The sequence below is a fragment of the Protopterus annectens genome, chromosome 8.part0 (assembly GCF_019279795.1).
Source record: "Protopterus annectens isolate FY-2018-M chromosome 8.part0, PAN1.0, whole genome shotgun sequence".
Classification (NCBI taxonomy): Eukaryota; Metazoa; Chordata; order Ceratodontiformes; family Protopteridae; genus Protopterus; species Protopterus annectens.
Genome location: NC_056741.1, coordinates 1,975,114,040 through 1,975,140,117, shown reverse-complemented (window position 1 = coordinate 1,975,140,117; position 26,078 = coordinate 1,975,114,040). Strand labels below are relative to the sequence as shown.

Below are 26,078 nucleotides of genomic sequence, written 5' to 3'. Positions count from 1 at the left end.
TTGGGGCCAGTCATTACAAGTTCACAGAGCTACCATTCTGTCTCACCATAATCCCCCCAGAGGTTCACCAAATGAATGACAGTAGTAGCAGCCTGGCTTAGGTTACAGGGGTTCCAGGTTTTTCCTTAGCTGGATGATTGGCTCCTAACTGCCCCCATGTGGGTATCCCTAATTTGGGCCAGGAACAGCTTACTTCAGCTGTACAGTTCCTTAGGGATCACATTCAACTACCAAAAGTCCAATCTCTATCCAGTTTAGTCCTTGGAGATTATAGGTTGTCATTTGGATACAGTCTGCCATATTGTCAAACTTCCAGAGTCCAGAATATTGAACGTTCAGGATTTGGCAGGGTTTTTGCTAACTTAGAGAAGGCCAACAACATATCTTATCCTCAGACTCTTAGCTCACATGGTGGCTGCCATTTGTTTGGTTCCCTTGGCCAGTTGTCACATAAGGGCATTGCATTGGACTCTGGTGTTCCAGTAGTTGTATCTAACACATCTGATATTTTCCAGTCATTCTGATCTGGGTTTGTCGAGATCAGATGAAGTGGTGGTTGGAGTCTCCCTTGGTGTCCATTGGGAATGGTTCTCCTTCCCTAATCCCTATCCTCAGGCCATTGTCACAATGGACACCTCTCTTCTAGGGTTGGAAGGAACATTTCAAAGATAGGACTATCCAGGAGACCTGGTATGCAACCAAGGTTTAACTGCATAGCAACATCTTGAAGATGAGTGGTCCTGCTAATATTGCAGGCCTTTTAGGATGTTCTGCCCAAGGGCGTGATTTCTGACCAGATAGACAATATGTCAGTGGTCTGGCATCTGTCCATACAGTGGGAGCTCAATCTTACCCCCTTTGTCTGTAGGCCATGAGGGTCTGGCAGTAGGTAATTTAGGACTCAAATCTTTCTGATTGTAATGCACATCTCGGGGAAATCCAACATCTTAATAGGCCTTTTGAGCAGGAGCATTCTCCTCTTTCATGAGTATTCCCTAGAACTGTGAGTTGCTGCTTGGATTTTTCAGTGCTAGGGCACTCAGTGTTGTGACCTTTCCGTTTCCCTGACCAGCATTAAGTGCAGCAGCTATTATGCCTTAGTTCCTCCTCAGGGACAGTCACCCAGGGATGCTCTCTTGTATGCTTGGCCCCAGGTGTGCTGTATGCATAATCCTTCAACCGCATTAATTATAAAGTTTCTTCAGAAAGTGGCTTGTTAGAGTGACTATAATCCTCATTGCATATGTGACTTCCCCACCCTGGGCCAGTAATCAAAGAGCCTGAATCCTCACTACTGACACCGTAGAGGGATATTCACTTGGAGTACAAATGGTTACACTCTATTTCCAGATGCAGACCTCTCTGCATCAAGCACAATTTCCTTTAAGAGCACACAGGGAGCACATTCAGCCCGGGGTCTGGGTTTCTCTCTCTGTCTCTTCCTAGGTCCCCAGTAAGGCTCCCCACTGGCAAAGCTTCAGAGTTAAGTCCTCAGCTGAGTGCCCAATCCATGTCATGTACCACTGTCTCTGTGAAACCAATGCTTCATGTCCCTGCCCAAGTAGTTAACACACCCAGTCCTTTGGATTTAATTCACACACACACACACACACACACACACACACACACACACACACACACACACACTCACACTCACACTCACACTCACACTCACACTCACACTCACCTGGGAAAAGCTGGCACAGATTACCAGCTCTACCAACTTTGCCCAGACTGTAAGGCAGATTTACTGCCACCAGTTAGTTACTATAAGGCACTTAAAAAGGTATCCAATTATACTGAGGGAAATTAATATTAATACAAATGGTAATGTTGACCAAACAGTCATGCTTTCAGGAGTGGCCAGAGTTAACACCAAATAAATATGTGCAAATACTCTCAAAACATAAGTGTTTTCTAAAAAGGACCAGCCACAATGAAAAGTTTAAATATATTTAATAATAGAGAACATGAAAATACTAATTATCTATTTACAGTAAACAGCAGAGCTTCAGTCACAGGAAATATTGAAAGTAATACAGCTGGAAAGAGTCACACAGTTACAGAAAAAAAAGCAATGCTTAACTATTCACTATATTTTCTTGACTAATCTAAAGAATTACTGTTCCTACTAGGTGAATAGAGCAAGGCAAGAATAATGTAGGTGGATGGTCCTTGTTGTCAGGTCCAAGACAGAATACAGAATGCTGAGAGCAATCTCCTACTAATATCTAAAGATTATTTCTGGCTTACAGAATGATGTCGCACACATCTGGTCATCTGACCCTGTTTCCCACCATATCCTCCATCACTAGAAGCTGCCAGGGTTTTAGCACCTACATGTCAATAATACACACACAAGAGCATTGCTTAGATCTGCTGCTGCTCCTGGAAGTCATAAAACCATTTGAACACTCCTGCTCTTCTTACAGAGCTACTAAGGCAGTATTCTTACAGACATTGCGTCTCTGGCTTCATTCAAAACTGTGAGATAACATCTTTGTGGCCTAATTTAATTTCAGCTATTTTTCAAAGTTTGCTGCAGCTAGATTGTGATTAACCTCTGCTCTTCCAGTATCTTCTGAAAGAAATGCATTTAATTCAGTTCCAATAATACATGTACATTTCTTTTCCTTCCAGTAGGGCACACTGTTGATGCATTTTAACACAAGCAAACCTTACAAATACATTTTCAGCACAAGCATTTGTACAAATCAGTTTGATATACAAATGGCATAGAATTATTTACAAAATTCCATGCTTTACACATCCACTGCACCACTTTTCCCGGCATGGCTTGCAATACCTCCTATCATCACAGCCCACGTTTGTCCTCACCAGGTGTGGGTCCTCTTTGTTTGGTCTCTCCTGCGGCGCCCTCCTTGGATCCTGGATCCCAGTCTGGATTTTATTTCTTAGCAGGTGGGTTTAGATCCACCCAACCTTCAAACTCTGAGATTAACTGCTTGCCTTCTTCAATTCCGTTGATGGCCAGGACCCCCAAGCTTTCAGACAGAGTCATTCACATCTTAACCTCTTCCCAAAAGATGTCTACTCATAAGGTATATGCCATAAGGTATATGCTAGTAATTGGGACTGTTTTGCCTTGTGGGCTACATCTTAGGGCTTTGATCTTTTCTCAGCACTTTTGGAGGCTATCCTGGACTTTCTTGCAGATTTGTTTAATTCTTGGTCTAGTTTCTCTACTGTTTAAAGTGCAATTGGCAGCTGTATCCAGCTTTAACATTGGTAGGGGTAATGTGCCATTTGCTGCCCTTAAGATCTCACAGGCCTTTCTTAAAGGAACCTTTCTACTTTGTCCTTCTGTATGAAATCCTGTTCCACCTTGAGAATTGCCTTTCATGCCCCAGGTGCTGGCTACACCTTCTTTTTCCCCTCTGGTACTGTTGATTTGAAATTGTTGTCAGGGAAGACTCTGTTCTTGATGGCCATTTTTCTCTGCCAGATGTGTGTCAAAGTCACAGGGCCTCTCTGCTGCCCCTCCTTATTTGGCTTTCCATTGAGACAGAATGTCTCTTGGACCACACCTACCTTTTCTCCCTAAGGTGGTAATGGGGAATAATTTGAATCTGTCTATTCGTCTGCTAGTTTTTTCCCCCAGTTTTTTAACAGTGGTGAGTATCTTCTGCATGCTCATAGGCAACTGAGGTTTTATTTGACTAGGACAAAGTCCATTAGAAAGTCTAGTCAGTTTTTTGTCTCATTTTCTAAGTCTCAGTTGGGTGCTCCTGTATCCAAGGTTACTTTGTCCAAATGGGCTTTTTGATTATATGTCCTTGGGTATGGTTTAAAGGGAAAGTCTTTGCATCACAAACCCAAAGGTTATTCTACCAAAAGTATGGTTACTTCTACAGTCTTTTTCTCCAGAGCTGAAATGGATGATATTAGTGCAGCTTCAACTTAAGTGGGTCATCACACTTTCGTGTCTCACTATGAACTGGATAATCCGGTCCAGGTCTAGAACTTAATTTGGTTCCACTGTATTGCATAATATCCTTCCATAGGACCACCCTAGGGTGTTGCGCGACTGGGGACTCTATCCTACAGGTTGAACCCATATGGAAAAGACAACATCAGATATGAAAGTTTTATACTCACCATAATGATAGATCTGTGTTGCCTGTTTCCATCTGGTTCAACCCTCCCTCCACCTGTTGCTGCTTAGTTGGATATCCAGAGTTGACCAACCGGGGAGACTGCTTTCCTCTCTTTCTTTGGATGCTTGACTTTTTGGCTTTTCTCCCTTTGGGACTAGGTCTGAAAGTTTTTATGTAGAGAGAGGGGGCAAACTAGATCTGAGGTATCTCTAGTCAGTTATGGGTAGAGGAAAGGAGGCAGAGCTCTTCGAGCTGAAGTCTTGGAAGTTGGCTGGCATTCAATCCAAGTCGCATCTGACAACCCACAGGCTGAACCAGACAAAAAAAGGCAACATGGATCTGTCATTATGGTGAGTATAATAACTTTTGTTTTTTAATAGTGGTTCTGATGCTCTGGGGCAGCTTCACTGCTAAGTAAACCAAAATATATTGACTTTATAGCTGCAGTGATCTCTCCTTTGAAAATCTGATTTTATTTCAAGTACTTCATATGGCTGTACTTTGCAACAAAATTGCATGATCTCCAAAGAAAGAACTTTCATTTTGTAATCTTTTGAAGTTTTTATTTTATTCTGATAGAATGATCTGTTGAGTATTTAGACAATATGCATAGAACAAGTGGTTAAAGTATGACAATTGAGAAGGTTTTTAATATGGAGACGATCGGCATTATGACTTTATTTTAAGAGGGCAACATTTGTGTAGTGTCGTGTGATTGTGAGGTGAGAAGTTGTGTTGCTTTTGTGTGTATGAATATGTATAAAATAACTTGTATGATGTTCTGTAGTCCTATCTCGCCTTCATTCTTACATATGGGTTGGGAGCCGATCCTTTGCTCTGACTCTGTCTATTACAAAGCTCAAAATCTCTTAGTTGGCTCGTAGGTAGGTATCCCATAGTGCACTAGTATAATCCCCAGATCTCATTTGCCATGTCTATGAGTTCAAAAGTGCTTCTTGCTTGGCTGTGACTAAGTTCAAAACTTTTTTTCATTATTATTCACTTTACTGGTTCTTTAGCTACTTATCCTAATATTAGAAGTTAATTATCTTATAGATAGTGTTTAGAAGTGTTTTTGCCATTTAATTAGTTTGTTGAGAACTTGTTGGCCCTTGTTGTTCTCCGTTTGGTATCCTGTGTGCTAGTTTATAATACCTTTGATATTACATAGGTCCGCGTTTGTGTTAGGACTTTGTTTTTCTCGCTTTTTCATATATATATATATATATATATATATATATATATATATATATATATATTGTGTGCAGTGTTTTTTGTTAGTTTTTGATGCAGGTTATTTTTCTGTAGGTCCGCGTTTGTATTAGGGCTTTCTTTTCTAAATTTTTAGAGATTAAAAGATTGCGTGCAGTGTTGTTTGTCTCGTACTTTGCCTGCTACTGAAGTTTCTAGTCTTTTGTCTGACTTCGCTTATCCAGCTAGGTCCATTTAAGTTAGAGGACCTTGACCTTGTTTTCTCTTGCTGATATAGCTGTTAAATACGTCTAAAAAGTCCAAAGACCATAAACCTTCAGGTTTCAAAAAAATGCATAAAGTGCTCCCAGAAGATGTCAATTACGGATGGCCAGAGTAATTGTGTTTATTGCCTTGGAGCCATTCACTTGCAGGAAACTTGTTTATTCTGCCATTCCTTTAGCTCCAGAGTTCTCCAGGAGTGGAAGAACAAGTTAATTTTGAAAGGTCTCCTCAAGCCTTCCTGTGAGGAAGACTTGGCAAGCTCTTCTTCCTCATCAAAGTTCCATTCATCCAGAAAAGAGAAGGTCAAGTCGGCCAAGAGGCATTCTCTGGCTCCGACTAGTGTATCGGAACCTCCTCAGAAACAATTGAAACTTGATAAGACTTCTACCTCCTCGGCTCCACTGTCCTCGGAGCCGGTTGGGGTCATCAATGTTGACACTGCAGTGTCAGCCCCAAGCTTTTCGGAGCCAACTACTGAAAAATTTCATCTGAGCCAGTCCAGAGATCTTTTGCCTATCTCCTCATCCTTAAGATCTCCAATTTTACAGAGATCCAGATCGCCTACCCTGTCATCCAGATCCTCCAAGAGCCTGTCGGAAGAAGATGTGGAGAGAGTAGTGCTTAGACTCTTGAAGTCATCTGCTTTGCCCAAATTGTTGTTGGTTCTGACCCAGTCAGTTCTGGAGCCACCTGAGTCCATCCTCCCTGTTGTGGTTCCTCCTCCGAGCCGAGTCGGACCATCAGAGCCAGAGATTTCGGTGCTGCTTGTTGTGGAACCCTCACTTCCAGCTCCTCTTGTGGCTGTCTCGGAGCCGATTTCCACTCCGACACCTTGGGCACCGTCCGGGGTGTCTAGGAGCCGAAGCTCAATGGTCAACCCAGACAGGGACAGTTGGACCTGAACCTCTTCGGTGCTGAGTTTACCTCTTGGTGTGTCGGCTAGGGTGAGCTCGGACCCTACATCCATCTCGTAGCCGGTCGCTCTGGAGCCAAGGACTACTTCTGTTTCCTCGGAGCCAGGTCTGTCTTCGGAGCCAGAGAGATCTGCTTTCGAGATGATGAGGAGCGTGCTGTCTCACTCATCAGCTCCGCACAAGGGTACCGATATTCTTCCCCCTCTAGCACTGACCTCTGTCTCAGTCCCCATTGGGTGGCCCCCCAGTCTTCCTGAGACCTCTCCAGAGTACCCTTCTGAGGAGCCCCCTTGGAAGAGGACATGCAAGAGGAAGCATGTTGACTCCCCTGATGAGTCGATTACTTCAGACACTGACCTCGAGGAGTAAGAGGGGTCCCACAAGTCATCCTCTAATATGTCTATGCTAAAGCAGAGAGACATTTGGCCCACTGTCACCCCTTCTGATGAGGAGTCCGTGTACCTGAAGGCTTTCGGGTCTCAACCTTCAGCCTGTTGGGTGTCTTCACCTTTTGACGAACTGTTAGACCTGGTTAGTCAAAAGGTGAGGGAGACTCCTGATGCTGCCGAGCCAGTCCCCAGAAGACCCAATAAATTTCTCTCTGCCCCAAAAGAGAAAGAGTTTTTTGTCCAAGGGCGTGCCTGTAGATGCCATGGTGGTGGCGGCGGCCACTAAGAAGGAGCTAGCTGGAGACTTCTTCATCTGTCCATCTGCTGAGCAAGGAGTCTCGAATGATGGATAGATACGGGAAGCGTATCTTTTCTTCAGCAGCTTTTACCCTTGGATCGCTGAACTATCTCACACATTTTACTAGGCTTCAGAGAGATCTCCTCAAGGAGTTAGGAGATACTCTTCAAGGTACATCTACTGTAGGAGTCCCTGAGAAGGCGACTGCCCAGTTGTCCACTTTAAATTCCATCGTGAACTCCTCCATGAGGCTGATCTCCTATGCAGCCAATGGAGCGAGCAGGGCAGCGGGTTCAGACGTTTCCCTTAGGAGACACTCCTGGATGCGCTTATGTAATTTTTGCAGAGCCTTTCAAGTCTACCTTTACCAACACCCCCTTTGACGGTTCTTCATTGTTTGGACCTAAGGTAAAAGATGCACTCACCAGGTGAAAAGAAGGGAAAACTCGCTCTGCCATGGGTGTACATTTTACCGTCCCTTCTAGACCATATCCCAAGGGTCAGAGAGGTGGTAAGATGTAGTTCAAGAAGTTCCAGAGATTTTTCCCAGATGAACAGGTTGACTCCTCCTTCAGAGGCAGAGGAGGAGGAGCTAATGGCAGATGTCACCCTAGAGGCAGGGGCGGCCTACAAAACCAGAGTGGCCATGATTCTTTTCGAGGCCGTCCCATCAGTGCTCCTGATGTGGGGCCTGGCTGCACTTCTCTGGAGCCAGTTGGGGGTCGCCTATCTTTGTATCCAGAAGCCTGGCTAAACATCACCCAAGACAAATGGCTACAAAGAATAATCACCAGAGGTTACTCCATACCCTTTTCTCTTCCACCCCACACTCCCAAGAAGATCCCGAATGTTCCACCCAATCACAGGGATCAAGCAACTGTAGAAGTGCAAAAGTTGCTTGCAAAGAGTCATCCAAACTGTCCCCACAGACCAGATAGGATTCGGAACTTACTCCAGATTCTTTTTAGTGCCAAAACGTACAGGGGACTGGAGGCCCATCTTGGACCTCAGCAAACTAAACAAATCTGTAAAGAAGGCCAAGTTCCAGATGGTGACACTGCAGTCTATACTCCCTCTGTTAGGGAAAGACAATTGGATGTGCTCCATAGACCTCTAAGATACGTACTACGATATACAAATGGACAGAGCATCGAGGAGTCATTTACGCCTCCGGCTGGGAGCCAGTCATTACCAATTTTGTGCTTTGCCCTTTGGTCTCACCACAGCCCCCAGGGTGTTACCAAATGTATGGCAGTAGTGACAACTCACCTGAGACGTCGAGGATTCCAAGTGTTTCCGTAGCCGGACAACTGGCTCCTGACCGCCACCACCAGGCACCTACTCCTACACACCAGAGATTTCACCATCCATCTCTGTTCCCAGCTGAGGATTACAATAAATTGGGAAAAGTCTGCCGTATGACCCTCTCAATTTGTGACTTTTATAGGCGCAGAAATAGACGGTCGCCATGCTAGCTCATCTACCTGCAGACAGAATTCAAAACCTCAGACAACAAATTCTCAGTCTACTTCCTTTACAGAAAGTCAAGGCAAAGACAGTGCTGAAATTCTTAGGGACCATGGCCTCCACCATAACACTAGTCCCTCTAGCCAGATTGCATATGCGAGTTCTCCAATGGCTTGTATCTTCCCAGTGGTCCTTTCAGCAACTGCTTCTATCTCACCATATCATCATAACAGAGTCTTGCAAAAAGGACCTTCGTTGGTGGATTCAACCCCATCAGCTGACAACAGGCACTCCATTCCTTCCTCGCCAACCCATTGCTACTGTGACCACGGATGCCTCACAGGATAGGTGGGGGGGGGGGCATTATCTAGGCAGGACTGTCCAAGGCACATGGTAAGATCACGAGGCTCAACTGCATATCAATGTCCTAGAGATTAGAGCAGTGCTTCTAGCATTGCAAGCACTTTACGACTTTCTTCCTCTAGGGGTGATAGCAATCCAATCGGACAATATGTCAGTGGTATGGTATCTAAACAAGCAAGGAGGAACCAGATCTTACCCCCTTTGTCAAGAGGCTCTTCGTGTTTGGAAGTGGGCAATATGTTCCCAATACTTTCTAGTAGCAATGCATATCCTGGGGACAACCAATGTGATAGTCAACAAGCTCAACAGATCAATTTTGATGCCTCACGAGTGGTCTCTGAATCAGGAAATAGCAGAACAGATCTTCCGCAAATGGGGACAGCCTTGCTGCAATTTCTTTGCCAGTCCCATCAACTCCAAATGTAGAAGCTACTTCTCCCTCATCCCCCCCTTGGGGGGAATCACCTAGAGACGTACTTGTTCACGATTGTTCACTGGGACTCCTTTATGCATTCCCTCCTTTTCCGCTCATTTCCAAAGTGATACAGAAAGCAAAGTTATTGGGAAGCAAAATGATTCTCATCACTCCTTACTGGCCTCGTCAGATTTGGTTCCCCTTTCTCGTGCCTTATCTACTAGATGCTCCATGGACTCTGGACCCAATGCCAGACCTCTTGAATCACATGTCAGGCTTCCTTCACCCCTGCCTCCACACTCTCAACTTGACAGCATGGCTGCTCCACTTCCATCCCTAGTCAGGCTTCATGATTTTTCACCTGCTGTGACCCACATCCTTATGTTTTCGGTATAAACCTTCCACTAGGAAGTTATACACTAGCAAATGGAGAAAGTTTTCTATCTGGGCTAAAGAAAGAACTGTAGATCCTTACACAGCATCCATCCCTATGGTTTTAGAATTTTTGTCTGAACTTTTCCATCAGGGATCAGCTGCTGCCGCAATTAGGGTCCAATTGGCAGTGATATCTAACTTTCATTTGGGACAACATAAATCTATCCTGATGCCCCACAGATTATATAAAACCTTCCTTAAAGGCGCTACTTTGTTGAGACCTCCCTTTCAGGAACCTGTATCTCCTTGAGATCTAAACTTCGTTCTGTCCAAATTAACTTCCCCGCCCTTTGAACCCACACATTCATGTCTACTGAAGTTTCTGTCTTGGAAGACCTTATTTCTAGTAGCCATCACGTCAGCTAGACGAATATCAGAGTTACAAGCACTGTCGATTAAGCCTCCTTATTTGATTTTCCACAAAGACAGAGTTTCCCTTCATACAAATTCTTTCTTTATCCCTAAAGTTTGCCCTTACACTAATTTGAACCAAACCATAGAATTAACTGTGTTTTTCCCTAATCATTCCAACACTGCGGAATACAAATTTCATCAACTTGATGTTCACAGGCAGTTACGGTTCTACCTTCACAGAACTAAGGAACTCAGAAAGTCAGATCAATTGTTTGTATCCTTTTCTGGATCTAGAATAGGTCTGCCAGTCTCTAAAGTGACCCTATCTAATTGGATTTAGAGCTGTATTTCCTTCATTTACTCCTCCAATGGAAAGACTCTACCGTTCAAAATTAAGGCTCATTCTACAAGATCCCAGTTTATATCTGCTGCTTTCCAAGCCAGAATTCCAATTGACAGTATCTCTGCAGCAGCAACTTGGGCTACCCCTCATACCTTTATTACTCATTACAAATTAGATCTGACCTCAAGGGGTAGAGCCTCCTTTGGTTCCACGGTACTCAGGAGTATATCCCCATGACCCACCCAAGAATAAGGTGCTAGGGACGCTGTCCCATATGTAAGAATGAAGGTGAGATAGGACTACAGAACATGAAGAAGTTATGTACTCAGCATAACATTCCATGTTTGTAGTCCATCTCTCCCTTCATTCTTATGAACCCACCCACCTACCCCTGTCCTGGAAGGATCTGGAAACAGGATAGTGTTACCTTGGTAGGGTGGAGACCTTTCATTATTGTTGTTCTTTCTGGATAACTTTATTTCCATCTTTCTATAGTTTGGCAACAGACAAGATCTGGGGATTGCACTAGTGCACTATGGGATACCTACCTAGCCACAAGCCAACTAAGAGACTTTGAGCATTGTAATAGGCCGAGTTGGAGCCGAGGATCAGCTTTGAACCCATATGTAAGAACGAAAGGCAAGATGGACTACAAACATGGAACGTTATGGTGAGTATATAACTTCTTTTTTTTTGTTTTTCTTAGGTCTCCGCACCTTAAGTGGACACAAAGCCAACATCTGTAGTCTTGATTTTCATCCGTATGGAGAGTTTGTTGCATCTGGTTCTATGGACACCAATATTAAGGTAAGAATTAAAATGTAGTTTTAAATCTACAAGCCCTTTTGTCATTTTATCACATGATGTCCCCTTTTTTAAAGCGGTGTCTGTCATTCATTGTTTATTTTGACATTTACTGGTACTGGTCTTCATCATTCATCTTTGTTAAGATCAATGCAGCACCCCAGTTTGGTGGCTCTTAATGAAAAGTAATAGTAGAGTTTGCTTCCTCTTAGGATGATTGTTTTATGTGTATATTTACTTAGATTAGAAATTAGTGTTAGGACTTCAGCGCTAATATTAGAGACTGTCTTGGTGGTTTTGATTAATTCATCATTTTTTGAATCTCAATGCATAGGGACATACATGACCAACAATGGCAAACGTTTTGACATCATACACTACATCAGGAAATTTTAAATGGCCCCTGAGCCTGCCAATTCTTTCCTGCTGTTCACACAGTTCAGATCTTGAGCTTGATGTTCAGTGTGCACAAGTTCTGCCATTTAATGCATAAAGCACGAAAACCTTCTAAGTGTTTATTTGCTCATAAGATTGTAAATCAGGACCCACAGAGGCACTCTGTTTGGCAATGAAGCATTGCTGCAAGTTTCAACAGTTCAACCTGACCACCTGTAGATGCAGGAGGAAGAAACTTCTGGCCTGTCTTACTAGTCAGTGGGTGGCAGCAGTTGAAAATTCCTCGCAAGAGGATTAGTGGGAGAGCTGTGTATGCACAGTTCCTTGCCTTTCCCACAACACCATCAAAGTGTTGGAGAAATGTAGGGCAAATAACCATCTTGTCACCCTGAAGACAAGTCTGTTCTAAAGGCAGTTTCCTTTCCTCATGTGTTGCATTATCACCAAGTAGCAAGGCTTCAAGTTCATACCTGTTGCCTGCTTTGACAGATGATGAGCAACCTGAGAAAGTTGCACCTTCAACAGCCACAGTAAGAATATGCATCCTTGAGTGTGAGCATTGCCCTTGCCTTGGTTGATTAGTCAGAACTAGCATGTGATCTACATGATCATAATGAGCAGTCTCTGGAATCATCTGACCCTAGCGTTTTGGCAGCACTGTGGCCTAAAGACTGTTTTTGCCAGGTCTTCTGAATTCAGCAGTGCTTGGCAAAGAGGATGCAGTAGATCCTTCACAGACAGGGCCATCATGTAACTGTCTGAAGTCTAAGCCCTGAAATGAAGTCTGGTGGGGACCTCTCCTTGATTGGAAGCATTGTCTACTGCAAGCAGAAGGCCCAGTGCAGGTCTTTCAGGTTCCTTCTGTATTGTTGGTAGATGCTGGTGCTGACACTTGACACCCGTCTGTTGCACATTTAACCTTATGCATATCATCCTTGTGGAAGAATGCCCAGTTTGCAGTTATGTGAAGGCAAAATACTCCTTCCTTGCTAACTTATATGGAAAGAGAAAGGATGGGTTATTTGTTATCACAGAGCCTGATAGAAAACTACTCACCCTACTGCTCCCCTCAATGACTGCTGTTTGGGAAAACCTTAAAGCTGTTATAGTCCACTGTATGCTCCGTAATAGTCTTATTTCTTCCACCAGAAACTTCTGTCAGCTGATATTTCATCTCCTTCTCGTGTGTGTGTGTGTGTGTGTGTGTGTGTGTGTGTGTGTGTGTGTGTGTGTATATATGTGTGTGTGGGGGGGGCAGCTGTCATACAAACACTTTTTAAAGTTGGTTGCTAACTGCATTATCTTTTGCCAGCAAGTTGTACTGTCAGACTGCTTCATTAGAGGAATGGTTACTTCCAGTGCTTATTTCCAGTGTCTGTCATTTGTGGACATTTGTATTTGCCCAATTGGTCATGGTTTCCCACATTCACCAAGCATTATAACATGGACTGAATTTGCCTTCTGAAACTTCATATGTTGACAGTCGTCTGGTTGCTGTCTCCTTTGGAATTTTTATTGCTTTGAGATCCTTTCCAGTGTTAAACCCACAGAGGAGGGTCTCCCATATTAGGAATTTCAGCTGCATTCTTACCCTTTCTCAAAATTTAAGTTTAAATATGAGGAGCAAATGTCCTTGGTGTAGTTTGACACCCTCCTGTCATACTGTCATGTCTGGACAACCTGTCCAACCAACAGCTGCTGCAGAGTGTTTCCAATATTAGACACATCAAATGCATTCTTATCCTTTTTATAAAACTCAAGTTTAAATATTGGGAGCAAACCTAATTGGTGTAGGCCACAGATTCTCTTCTGCCATTCCTTCATGTCTGGACAGCATCTATGATCAGCACAAATATTGTAGTTTCCTGCAAGTCATGTTTGTGTGTATATATGTACTTATTCATATAATTTTAGCACTGTGGTTTCCAAATCTGTGCTATTTCCCTATTAGGAAGAAATGTGTGTGCCATTAGTGGTTGGGAATAAATGAACTGGCTAGTTCAGGGACTATGTATGCTCTCCACTTCTGGTTCTAACATCATGATGTGCATTAGTGAAGGGCTGATGTACCTATAAGTATGAGAATTTTCCAAGAGTGTTGCAAACCAACTGATGAGGATAGTAATCATTGACTCACCAAGGACAATCCTTTTACAGATCAGTAGATGCATTAAGAACTCATATGCTGTTTTTACTGGTTTTATTATTAATGCAGCAATGTAGTTTAAGAAGAAAAATTCCTTATCATACTGATCATTCATTTACAAGTTAAAATAGGTTTTGATAAGAGATGGAAAGCCCTGAAATGTTCACACAAGCACTGCCACAAGCCTCCTCAATTTTTTAATTTTTCTCTTCTGCTTTGCCAGAGAAACAAGTTGCTTATTTAGAAATGTAGCAGTTTTTAAGTTTATCACTTACATGTCAGCCTTTCCACTTGATGCCTTACAAAGTTTGGATTAAGTAAGCGAGAAATGACTATTTCTATTTATTCTGTTCACTTTCTTAAAGTGCAGCATTGTGCTTTTTGCCCACTTTGTAAAGTCTTATGCCAGATTCTGGCTGAAAGTTGGAAATGGTCCATGTCTCAACATCAGGGAAGTATCTTGTTTTAAATGACCCTTAGTGGTGGGTGTTTACCTGATTGAAGCCAAACTATGCATTGCAGCAATTGCATTTTTTTTTCTTTTTGGTTTTCCAAATTTTCTTGTTTTACTGTTGAAGTTGGGATGTCTTGTTTTACTAAATTATATAATATGTATATTGACTTAATTCTTAAGTCTTCTGTCACCCAAAATGTTGTTTTATCTGTGACTTAGTTTGAGGTGGGCAGTGACTCTTGGACTTCCTAACTTTTTCCTAACATTAAAAGTCCCTCCTCAATATGCCAATGTCACCTTTAGGCAAGGAAGGCAATGGTAAGTAGCCTGAGTGCATGCCTCCCCTCAATGAAACCTGTAAGATGACTTCCTTTGCTCTTGCCCTGTTGTTACTACACCCCCCAGCACATCTTTCTTCTAAACTCTGATTTCTGCCAGAGAAGCACCCAGCACACTGACTACCACTCCAGGATTTACATGTCTATCCCCTGCGCCATCATGTAACCAGGCCACTAATCAAATTTAGGCTGTCTGGTCGTTTGGTCTATGCCCCTCTATGCTAGTGTTATGGCTGCCAGCTGGAGTTTTCACTTGGTCCATTTCTTTGAATCACATATGAATGCAGACACTTATTTGGGACTACAGTGTTAGGTTAAGAAAGTCTGAACTGGAGCGTAGTATTGCTTGGGTTTCTTGTAATTATCTGCCATTGTGCTTGCTTTATGATCTCTTGTAAGCTCAGTTTTGGTTTTACAATAACCAAGCACAATAATGCTGTGTATAAAATTAAGTTCTGTTCGGTGTGTTAGTTTCATTTATTTGATTTTCATTTATCTGATTTACAGTTTCATAAGCTTTTATGTACACTGCACTTGCTTTTAGTAACACTGCAGTTTTTCAGTAACTTGTATGTTTTTTTTAACATAGTGTGTATAGATATTACACGTAGCATAGTGACCCGAGTACACACTCAGTTATAAAGGTGAAAACAAATCAGTACAATAATTTTTTTTTTTTTTGTACAGTCTTTAGAGAGAGAAATTTTGTCTTGTGCAAACTATGTAATGTTAAACTGAGTAATTAAGTCCTGATTACCCTGAAATACCACTCCTCCAAAGCATTATTCTCTGTATATTGATCCCACAGTTTCCGTTTATTCCTATGTAACTTACTCCTTCCCTTTTCTCAAGGTCCCACCTAAAGTTATTTTATCTCCTTTCCTTTACAACATTTAGCAATTCTGTTATAGCTGGTTTTATTTTTGATTTCCATTTCCTAGTAATTGCTTTCTGGACGCCAACAGCGTGTAACTTAGTAGGGGCTTACTGCCTTTAGGGGATTCAGTTTCTATATCCTACATCAAAAGAATCATGTCGTTAGTTAAAACTATTTGCTCCCCCATCATTTCTGACAAAGTACCCTATAGGGAATTTCTAAAACCACCAGCTTATTACCCCCCCCCAAAATAAAATTGTTGCCAGATACCCCTGCCTTTCCCATCTCATCTTCAGCAATTGCTGCCTGCTTGTGAAAAATTCTCTGAAGTCTGCTTGGGGTACAAAATACCTGTGTAAACACTTCCACATATTCTTTTATTTTTTATGGCCTTTCCATTCTCATTTCCCAGTCTTGTTTAATATATTCTGATTGATTCTTATACATATTACAGATAACTATGTTTTCACCATTTGCTAATGATAGTGTTTGAGCTGAATATTTGAAAAATTCTTAGGCATGAGCATTGAGATGAAGTTGAAGCTCCCCTCTTCAGGATGAGTATGTTCTCTTGTGGGCACATTCTGTAGCATTGCTATTTTCTTCCACTCTACATATTTCTCAAATGACCCAACATCTTGGCACCTTTCTTCCTTACCAGTAATCTGAGGCTGTGTCCATTACTGACTGGAGAAACTACTCAATGTTCTTCATATTGACTGCTGAGTAGTCATAGCTGTATGGGTTATATCCTGCCAAGGATATGATGGCTAGCCAGCTTCCAAAGCTTTAGGGCACCTTCCACACAGCTAAGCTGCCAAGCAGCTTTAGCTGAGGTGACTAAAAAAACAAGTTTGGGTGCAAAGTCCTTCAGACCTTTACAGTCTTTAAAGAAAATACTCCTGTGTGGCTTTTGAGGATCGATGGGTAGCTTGTGTTTTTCTTTGCTGGGCAGATAAAAATGTTCCATGTTCTTAAATTTTATTAATGTTTTATTATTTTTTTCTTCAGGAAAGTTATTTTAAAGCTAGGAGTGTTATGTAATAGACTGTCTCGACAGTATTTTTCTTTTAAATAGAGCACGCATTTGTTTCTGACATTTTTTAAAATAATGTATACTAACTGAAAACATTTTCTGTGGAGAAGTTGTTTTATTTTTCCATTGTGTGTTTTTTTTTTTCTGTCAAAAAGGTAATTTTTGTGGACTGCTAGTTTTACTGGTATTTGTTGCTTGTCTTCCCTGGGAAGAGGCACCATTTTCTGTTGGACCATTGAACAAAAACTACCAGTTCCATGTTTGGTCCTTATTTTAGCCACGAAAAGAAAAAGTTAAGCAAACAGCCTTTGCCACCACAGTAAGTTAGCAATTTCCCTTGGCGGCAGGTGGGTGTGTCTGCTGCGGCCATTTGTTGTACCTCAGACTACTCACCTTGTACCCTGTTCCCTCTGGGTAGCACCTACAGGCCCTATGGACCACAGGGTGGCCATGTCTACTGCATCTCTGTTGGAGTCTCCTCAGTGGGCAAGGGAGAGCTACTCTTGTCAGCCCTGGGAGAGGGAACAGGGGAAGGTTTCCCTGTTGTGTCAGAATGCTGTGCCCATCCCTGAGAAAGCAGCTGCTTCCATTGTTAACATGGCTTGCCCCAGTTTTCCTGTCAAAAAGAAACAAAAAAACAAGCATGTATCTACCCCTCCTCAAATTTCTTTGGATAGCAGTAATTTACTGGGACTGGCTCACTGTTTAATTCAGGCTATTGATCCTTCTTGTAAAGTAGTTTCTGGTAAAAGAAAGAGGGATTCCTCTTTTCCTGAAGAGATTCAAGATTCTCAATATGATCAAGAATATGCAGGTACAGAGTCAGAGTTTTATCCTCAGATTTCTGATTCAGATTCCGAGGAGAGCTCAGCTTCTGACTGTTTTCTCTTTTTCTGACACTACCGCTAGACTGACCTAGTGGTTTTAGTGGTAGATCACTGAGGTTTCTCAATCCCTCAGAAAATACTATGAGTTGTTACAGAAGGCTTTTCCCGAACCTACACCCATTCCTCCTGTCCTGTCTGCTTTAGAGGATGTGTGTCTTACTGCCTGCACTTTTCCTAATAGTTGGCCAGTTATGCCTTTTAGAGGATGTGTGTCTTACTGCTTGCAATTTTCCTGATAGCCAACCAGCTGTATTTAAAAATGCAGATAGGATGTATAAAGTACCTCAATCCATTAGATTTTGCATACCATTCCCAAATCTGACACAGCAGCTATAACCTTAGTAGATTCCACTGTTGCTAAGCACTTAGTTAATTCAAATCCTACTCTTTCTAATCAGGATGGGAAAATTACTGATAGATCTGGAAAAGTGTATTCTTCTGCAAATTTTTTCTGAATTTTGAATTGTCAGGTTCACATGTTAAAGTTTGCTCTGAAAAATTGTGAAAGTATGAGGTATGTTTTATCTACAGTTTCTTCTTGTGAAGAAAAATCTGCTTTAGATAAAGTACAGTTGTGTAAATCTTACCATAACGGTAAATGTTCTTGCTTTCACTGCTACAGTATTCCTTACTAATGAGATTCCCTGCCGTGAAGCTCTCCGCCCGGCCAGTTTACAAAAGTTTACCATTGATTTAAGGTACACTGAACGTCACCTGCGCACTCCTTGCTTAAGTAAAGGTGATGTTTAGGTGTACCATCCTTAGATTGCCCCAGTAGGAGCGGCAGTCCAAGGAAAACCAAGGAGAATCTGCACAGCTAAGAAGGGAAAAAGACCAGGAGGATGGAGGGAGGGAGTGAATACTGCAGCCGTGAAGGCCGTCGCTGTGAATTTGCCTTTTCCCCCCACTGTAGTGCGATCTCGGAGTTAGTATATTTAGTTAGGGGGTGTGGGGCAAAGTCTGCCACATTGAGGGGTGTGGGGGGAGCGAAGCCCCCCCACTTTTTAATGTTTGTACTGGTGTGTCATATGTAGTTGGCCTACTGATTGTTTTCCCCGGGAAAAAAAATCGGTTGTCTGGCCATTCGGTTACCTGGGAGTTGGACACACATGTGTCGATGAAATGGTGTTCGGGTTTCTGCCGCATAGATTTGGTAATATAGACTCATTTTGTAGACTGAGTAAGTTACAACTCATTAACCACCTTGGGCATGAAAGAAGGATTAGTATGCAAGGACAATAAAATACCACCAAAACCACCGATCCAAGAAGCAAGTGAATTTAATGAAACACTTAGGGCCTCGGCTTGCACATCCTTCCAAGAATAAAAACACTACAAAATACTGTTTGCTTATGTACAGCATATTGCACAAAACAATTAATCAGTTAAGCATACAATTCAAATCACATACTTCCAATTACATTCTTTGTTGAGTCCCTGAGGCTCCAAAGTACCATACTTTAAAATCAGTAGGATTTCTTTTTTCAAGAGTTTGTTTTTTAAAGACACACATTCACCTATGCCAACTTGCAGTTTCTCCAAGACTCAACCCCTAAGAGACTCAAGGTTAGAGTTGTGTGCTATCAAAAAATGACTCCCAAGGGGACTCTAATTTTTTTATGTCCTTAATATGTTCCTGCAACCTGACCCTAAAACTCCTATAGGTTTCCCCTATGTAAAACGTCTTACATCCACACCTCAGCACATACACTAACCCCTCCGTGTTACAACTGTATTCATGCCTAGCTGTAAACTTGATGCCATTAATGTAGGGAAAAGAGCTTACTACATATTGACAGATGGAACAACCATCACATGGAACAGTGCCTTTATTCATGCTTAAGCTCTGACTGACCTTAACATCTACTAAACAAAATTGGTTACGTACCAGAATATCAGACACATTCCTAGCACTTTTATATGCAATACTCATAAAATTGTGTAGTATAGAGTTCAAAATTGTATCCCTTAGGAGCATTGGCCACAAGCTAAGTACTTTTTAAACTATTTCCTCAGTTATAGCATTATAAGTTGTCACCAAGAAAACTTTCTTCTGCTCTCCACTGTTCAGAGCTGTACTGGTGGATTTATTTCCGCCCATACAAACACTGTATTTTCCACTAGCACGGACATAATGAGAATCTCCCTGAGAGTTAACAGAATACCTCATGTCCATAATGTTTTGTTTAGCTTCCCTGGCCAGCTGGACATCATAGCCTCTTTTAATAAACATTTTTGCTGCTTCAGCTATCTCTAAATCAAAGCTCATATCAAGGCTACATAGCCTATGAATTCGTAGGAATTCATTAAAGGGCAGTACTTTGACCAAATGTTTGGGGTGACAGCTGTTCCCATATGAAAATACATTTCTATGTTCAAATTTCCTATAGAAACTACTAGTAGACCCAACTAAGCTTATATCCAAGAAATTCACTTGTGGGCTAAGCTGTATACTATCAAAGCTTAAGCCCATACATAGTATTAGATTGTAGGTTATTAACAAACCCCAAGGGCCTCTGTCTGGCTTCCTTGACATAAAAAAATAACATCATCAATAAATCTAAAATATAAAATAACTTTTGATCTGAAAAAATCATGTCTATAAATAAAGTCATCTTCAAGTTTAGCCATGACTAAATTGGTATACATGGGGATAAAAGCCACCTCCATGGCAGCACCCTGTAATTGCTGGAAAATGTTTCCATTGAACATTAAAAAAATATTTTTTTAAATGGAACATAAGTAAATCTATCAGAAAATAAGAATTTTTTGATGGCACACAGCTCTAACCCTGATTCTCTTAGGGGTTGTGTCTTGGAGAAACTTCAAGTTGGCATAGGTGAATGTGTGTGTTTAAAAAACAAACTCTTGAAAAAAAGAAACCCTGCTGATTTTAAAGTATGGTACTTTGGAGCCTCAGGGACTCAACAAAGAATGTAATTGGAAATATGTGATTTGAATTGTATGCTTAATTGATTAATTGTTTTGTGCAATATGCTGTATGTAAGCAAACAGTATTTTGTAGTGTTTTTACTCTTGGAAGGCTGTGCAAGCCGAGGCACAAAGTGTTTCGTTAAATTCAGTTACTTCCTGGATTGGTGGTCTTAGTGGTATTTTATTATTTTATTTTTTTTGGTTTTTTTTAAGTAGTATTTGCTGTTAGTATGCAAGGACACCCTGTCCTCATGAAATATCAAAAAAAGATGGAGAAGCCATAAGGGCTTGCAACTCGGACACCCGTCTGGCAGAAGTAAGAGCTAACAATAGAACTGTCTTCCAAGAATTCCAAGAACAATATTGCAAGGAAGCTGAAACAACAGGCTTAAAAGGAGCCCGAGTCAATTTTTTCCAGAGCAAAATTAAGATCCCAGGGAAGAGGAACAGACTTCCTGGGGGGTCTAATATTAGGGACACCCTTAAGAAATTGCTTAGCCTCAAATCTAAAAGCTAACGGTGAGTTAAAGGCAGACAAGCAAAAAATAGCTGATAAGTGGGCCTTAATAGAAGAATAGGCCAAACCAGCATTGAGCAACTCACACAAATAAGAAAGAACCAAAGGAACATCCACAGAAAGTTGTTCCAGTTGATGAGAAAGACACCAAATAGAAAACCTCTTTCATTTAGATAAGTAGGTTTTCTGGCCTCCTGCAGGACCTGCAGCATGTCCTCAGAAAAGAGATGTCAATGAGGAATCAAAACCCTGTCGCCTACGTTGTCAGTTGAAGTGTGGACAGGTGGGGATGGATGAGAGACCCCTCATCTTGTGTGAGGAGATCCACCCTGTGAGGTAACTTGTGATGATTGCCCCTGGCTAGATGCAGAAGTAGAGGGAACTAATGCTGTTGTGGCCAAAAGGGAGTTGCCAACAAGATTTTGGGAGCATCCTTTTGAATCTTGAAAAGGACTCTTGGAATGAAAGGAAGGGGAGGGAATGCATAAAGAAACATCTCCTTCCAAGAAAATGAGAGGGCGTCAACCTTCCATACCAGAGGACCTGGGACTGTGGCACAAAACAGAGGAAGTTGTCCGTTTAGAGACGATGCAAAGAGATCTACTTGAGGAGTACCCCACTGGTGGACAATGTCCAGAAACACATCCCTGTGAAGCATCCATTCATGGGATTGAGTGAAGGACCTGCTCAGATTGTCTGCCACAATGTTTTGATCTGAAAGAATGTAAACTGCCATGTAAACTGCCTGAAGAGTTGCATGATATTGGATAGCCAGATCCCATACCAGAAGTACCAGCTGGCAAAGACGGTAGGATCTTGTTCCCCCCGGTTTGTTGATATACCACATGACTGTGGTATTGTCCATAAATACCTTGAGAGGCCCTGCAGAGAAGAGAGGATGAAAGGTCTGAAGAGCCAGCATTTGAGCCCTCATCTCTTTGATGTTGATGTGCTCCTTCCGCTGATGAGACTACCACACTCCCTGAACCCTCAAGGAGGCAAAAGCTGCTCCACATCCCACATCTGAAGCGTCTGTGAACAGATCCTGAGAGGGAAGTGGAGGCTGAAAAGGGAGCCCTGGATTCAGAGACAACTGCCGAATCCACAACAGAAGTTCTTTCTTGAGACACAGGAAAAGAGGAACAGGAAAGTCTAGAGGATGCACACGCTGAAGCCACACGAACTTCAGAAACCACTGGAACTTATTCATGTGGAGTTTGGCCAGAGGAAGCATCGGAATGGCGGAAGCCATGAACCCCAGAGCTCTCAAACTCCCTGGCTGAAATGGAGGCCAAGGGAAGAAGAGTTTGAAAGAAAGAAATGAGAGTAAATGCCTTTGGAGGAGGCAGGAATGTTACCAATGACACCATTTGAAACCAGCAACCCAGAAAGACATGATCCTGCGAAGGAGTCAGGGAAGACTTGTTGAAGTTTATTGTGATCCCCAGACTCTGAAGAAGAGAAATGGTAAAATGAAGATTTTGCAAAAGGACCTCTGGCATAGATGCCTGAATCAACAGGTTGTCCAAATAAGGAAAGATTTGGATCCCTTGAAGCCTTTAAAAGGCAATCACATGAACGAGGCATTTGGTGAACAGCCTTGGGGCAGTAGGAAGGCCAAAGGGCAAAGCACAGAAATAAAAATGCCAGGAAGCAACAGAGAAACACAAAAATCTCATGAAAAAAGGATGGATTGGAATATGGAGATAAGCATCCTTGAGGACCAGAGACACCAGAAAGATCTGAGGGAGCAAGAGAGAAAAAAGGAACTGAAGAGACAACATCCAAAAGGAAGGCACCTTCAGAAAGGTGCTCAGATGAGAGAGGTGTAAAATAGGTCTCCAAGTACCTTCTTTTCTGGGCACTAGATATATTCTTGAATAAAACCCTTTCCCCTTTGGGGACACAGGCACTTGAATAGTACCCTGAGACAAGAGGTCACGAAGAACCTTTGGGGAACAAAGGAAGCTGTTCCTGAGGAGGCTGAGGAATGCCCATAAAAGGAGGATGGGAAATCCAGACCATGAAATACCCTTGACGAAAGATTGACCAAACCCAAGAATTCTGGGTGATCCGGAGCCAAACAGGAAAAGAAAGAGAAAAGCGAAGAGAAAGAGGAATGTAGCTAGGAATGGGTGGATAGTCAGACAGTACCTGGTTTGTCAGGAAAGGAAGGCTTATGAATCACTGCAGTCTGACTGGTCTTAGCAGGAGGAGTCCGTTTACTACCCTTTTCACAATTAGAAGGAGGGCGAGACTGCCTATGAACAAAGGCTGGCTTAGAAGGGTAGTTCCACTGAAATTTAGGCACAGGAGAAACAAAGACATGCTTAAGCTCCTGTAAAGCTTTCCCCTTGTCCTGAAGAGACTTAAATAAACCAGCAGATGCTTCACCAAACAAAAGAGCATTATCTGGAGGAGCATCCAGCAACTTGACCTTAATATCATCAGGCAAAGGTTGAAGCTGAAGCCATGAATATCTCCTCAGAACCGAACTAGAAGCAGCAGCTCTTGAAGAAGCATCTGCAGCATCATAACTACATTTGATAGAATGACAAACTTCCTGAGAGGAAGTCCCAAGCAAGGAAAGAGCAGAAGATTTACCCTCAGAGTCTGGAAGATCAGAAAGAACCTGACAGGCCTGAGAAAGCAGAGCCAAGACATACCTAGAGATATGGGTCTGATAATTAATAGCCCTAAAAGCTAAGGTAGATTAAGTATAAACTTTCTTACCCAGCCTACCCATGGTCCTACTGTCCTTGTCAGAAGACAGTAACTTGGATGAAGGAAGCAAATGACATGACTTATCAGAGGCTACAGACACCACAGAGTGGTCAGCAGCAGGACATTTAAACAAAAAGGAATAATCCTCAATCACCCTATAAAACCGATCAGACTTCCTGGGAGCAGGGAGCAGAGAATCTAGTGCTTTAGAGGCAGTGGAAAAAAACATTCAATAAAGCAGGCAAGACAGGAGGAATGGCTGCTGGTTTAGGAGATTCCATCTACAGTAACTCATAGTACCCCTTATGGATATCCGAAACCTGGGCACAGTCCCACTTAAAAAAAAAAGTCCATCGTCCTAGAGATCATGTCCCCAAAGAAAATTTCCTCAGAGGGATTATCTAGAGTACAAGAATCCTCCTCCTCAGACAAGTAGTCTAAAGGAGAAGGAATCTCGGCAGAATAAGCAAGGGAGTCATCATCGGAATCCACCTCAGAAGAATGCTATTTTCTGGGCCTTTTAGCGGAAGAGGTGGACCAAGAAGGAGCAGGAACTGAAACCCCTTGAGGAGGCCACAATGACATTAAATAACCTCAGAATAAAGGCCTGCCACTCACTTTGTGGATCCCTAGGATCACAAGAAACATGGTCTGTTTCTTTTTAAAGGGACAGCTGTCCTGGAAACCTGAGAAGGCCCAGACTCAGGATGGCATTCCACAACTGCAGTAGGAACCTCTTCCCTAAAGAGAAACTGCAGAACCCCACTAGAACCCTCAGAAATAGTCAACTGTGGTTCCCTCTGAATGCCCAAAATGGGCACCTGCAAAGCCTTGTCAGACGTGCTGCCTGCCAGATCCTCACTGGCCTCCAACCCAGACATGGTAGAAGAATCTGACAGAACAACCGGATCAGCCTCCGGGTGCATAATAACCTCAGGAGAAACTCATGGCAGAGGGATGGCTGACACACTAGGCAGGAAGTTCCATCCATAGTACCCAGAGCAAGAAGCTTAAGTCACTGGTTCCCAAGGTACAGGGAAAAGAAAGAGAGCCTACTACAAAGAGTTTTGAGGACAAAAGTCTGACAAACTGAAAAAGACGTATGGTCGTGAGCAGCACCAAGGCAAAAAAGACACTTATTGTGGTGGTCTTTATGGGGAATCAGTCTCCCACACTGGCATTTACCCTTTCTGGATTACATTAACCCCAAACAGCACTAAACAAACAGAAAAAGTAACCAAAAACCCAACTGGGTACTTATCTGAAACTGTGAGGACTCCAGCAAGCAGGAGTAAGCACAGAAAAGCCAATAAACAGAAAAATGGTAAACAAACTGATGTATGCAACAGACTGGTGGTTAAAACAGTGTTCAGACTTGTGGCAAAGAAGTTTTGAGGACGGTACGCCTGAATGTCCCCTTTATGCCCTACCTTACACAAGGAGTGCGCAGGTGACGTTCAGCGTACCTTAAAGCAATGGTAGACTTTTGTAAACTGACCGGATGGAGGGCTTCACAGCAGGGAATCACATTTAGTAAGGAATACTCCAGCAGTGAATGTAAGGACATCGTAGCTTCTTCTATTGCTTAGGTCACTACTCATTGTTTGCAGAGTCTGTGTATGACTCTACTGATACTTCTTTCAGGACTATGGCACTGGTATTCCTTTAAGAAGGTTTGCTTGACTGCATTCTGTCAGAACATTCCAGATGATGTAAAAATGAGATTTTAAATTCTCCCTTGGATAGAGATTGTGTTTGTCCACAGAAGTGATCAAAAAATGTTATGAAAGGGGTAAGCTGATACAAGGAATGTCTAATATTTTTCAGCCCCCCCCCCCCACCTTTTCAAATTGGCCAAGGGATTTTCATTCTGCTCATACAGTTCTGGCAAAAAAAAAACAGAATAAATGGCCTCAATAGAATTAATTTAAACAGACATTTAAGAAGAAATGGTAATGGATTTGCAAAAACAAGTCTCAGACCTTCCAAAACCAAGGACAGTCCAACAAGTCTGAATGACTTTTCAAGAGACTTTTGTCCCCCTGCCATCCTAGCCCATTTTCCCTTCCAGAAAGTCTGAATCTCCATTTTTCTCTTTGGCAACAGATAGTTTCAGACAAATGGGTCCTGAAGATCATTCATCAAGGTTACAGATGGCAGTGGAAGGAAATTTTCTTTGCAGTGGGTCATTCCTCATTCTGCATATCAGGCTGTTGTCTCCACTGGTTGTTTATCACATGCTATCCCAATGTGTGTGAGAACCATTTCATTCTTCCCATGTGGGGAAAGGTTTTTATTCAAGGGTGTTCCTCGTACTAAAGAAAGAAAATGCTTGAAAATCAGGTCATCTTTTTTTTTCTAAACCTGTTTGTGATCTTCACAACCCTTTATCT

At 42.3% G+C, this 26,078-nt stretch overlaps 1 protein-coding gene across 2 annotated transcripts in view; it reads left to right on the top strand.

Moving 5' to 3' along the window:
* The window catches only part of KATNB1 (katanin regulatory subunit B1), a 1,167,103-nt gene that overhangs the window by 153,350 nt on the left and 987,675 nt on the right, over nt 1-26,078 (top strand). For both annotated transcript variants that reach the window (XM_044081511.1, XM_044081512.1), the window contains one exon: nt 11,279-11,379. In XM_044081511.1, the coding sequence (XP_043937446.1) occupies nt 11,279-11,379 (101 nt within the window). The remainder of the gene's footprint in view (nt 1-11,278; nt 11,380-26,078) is intronic.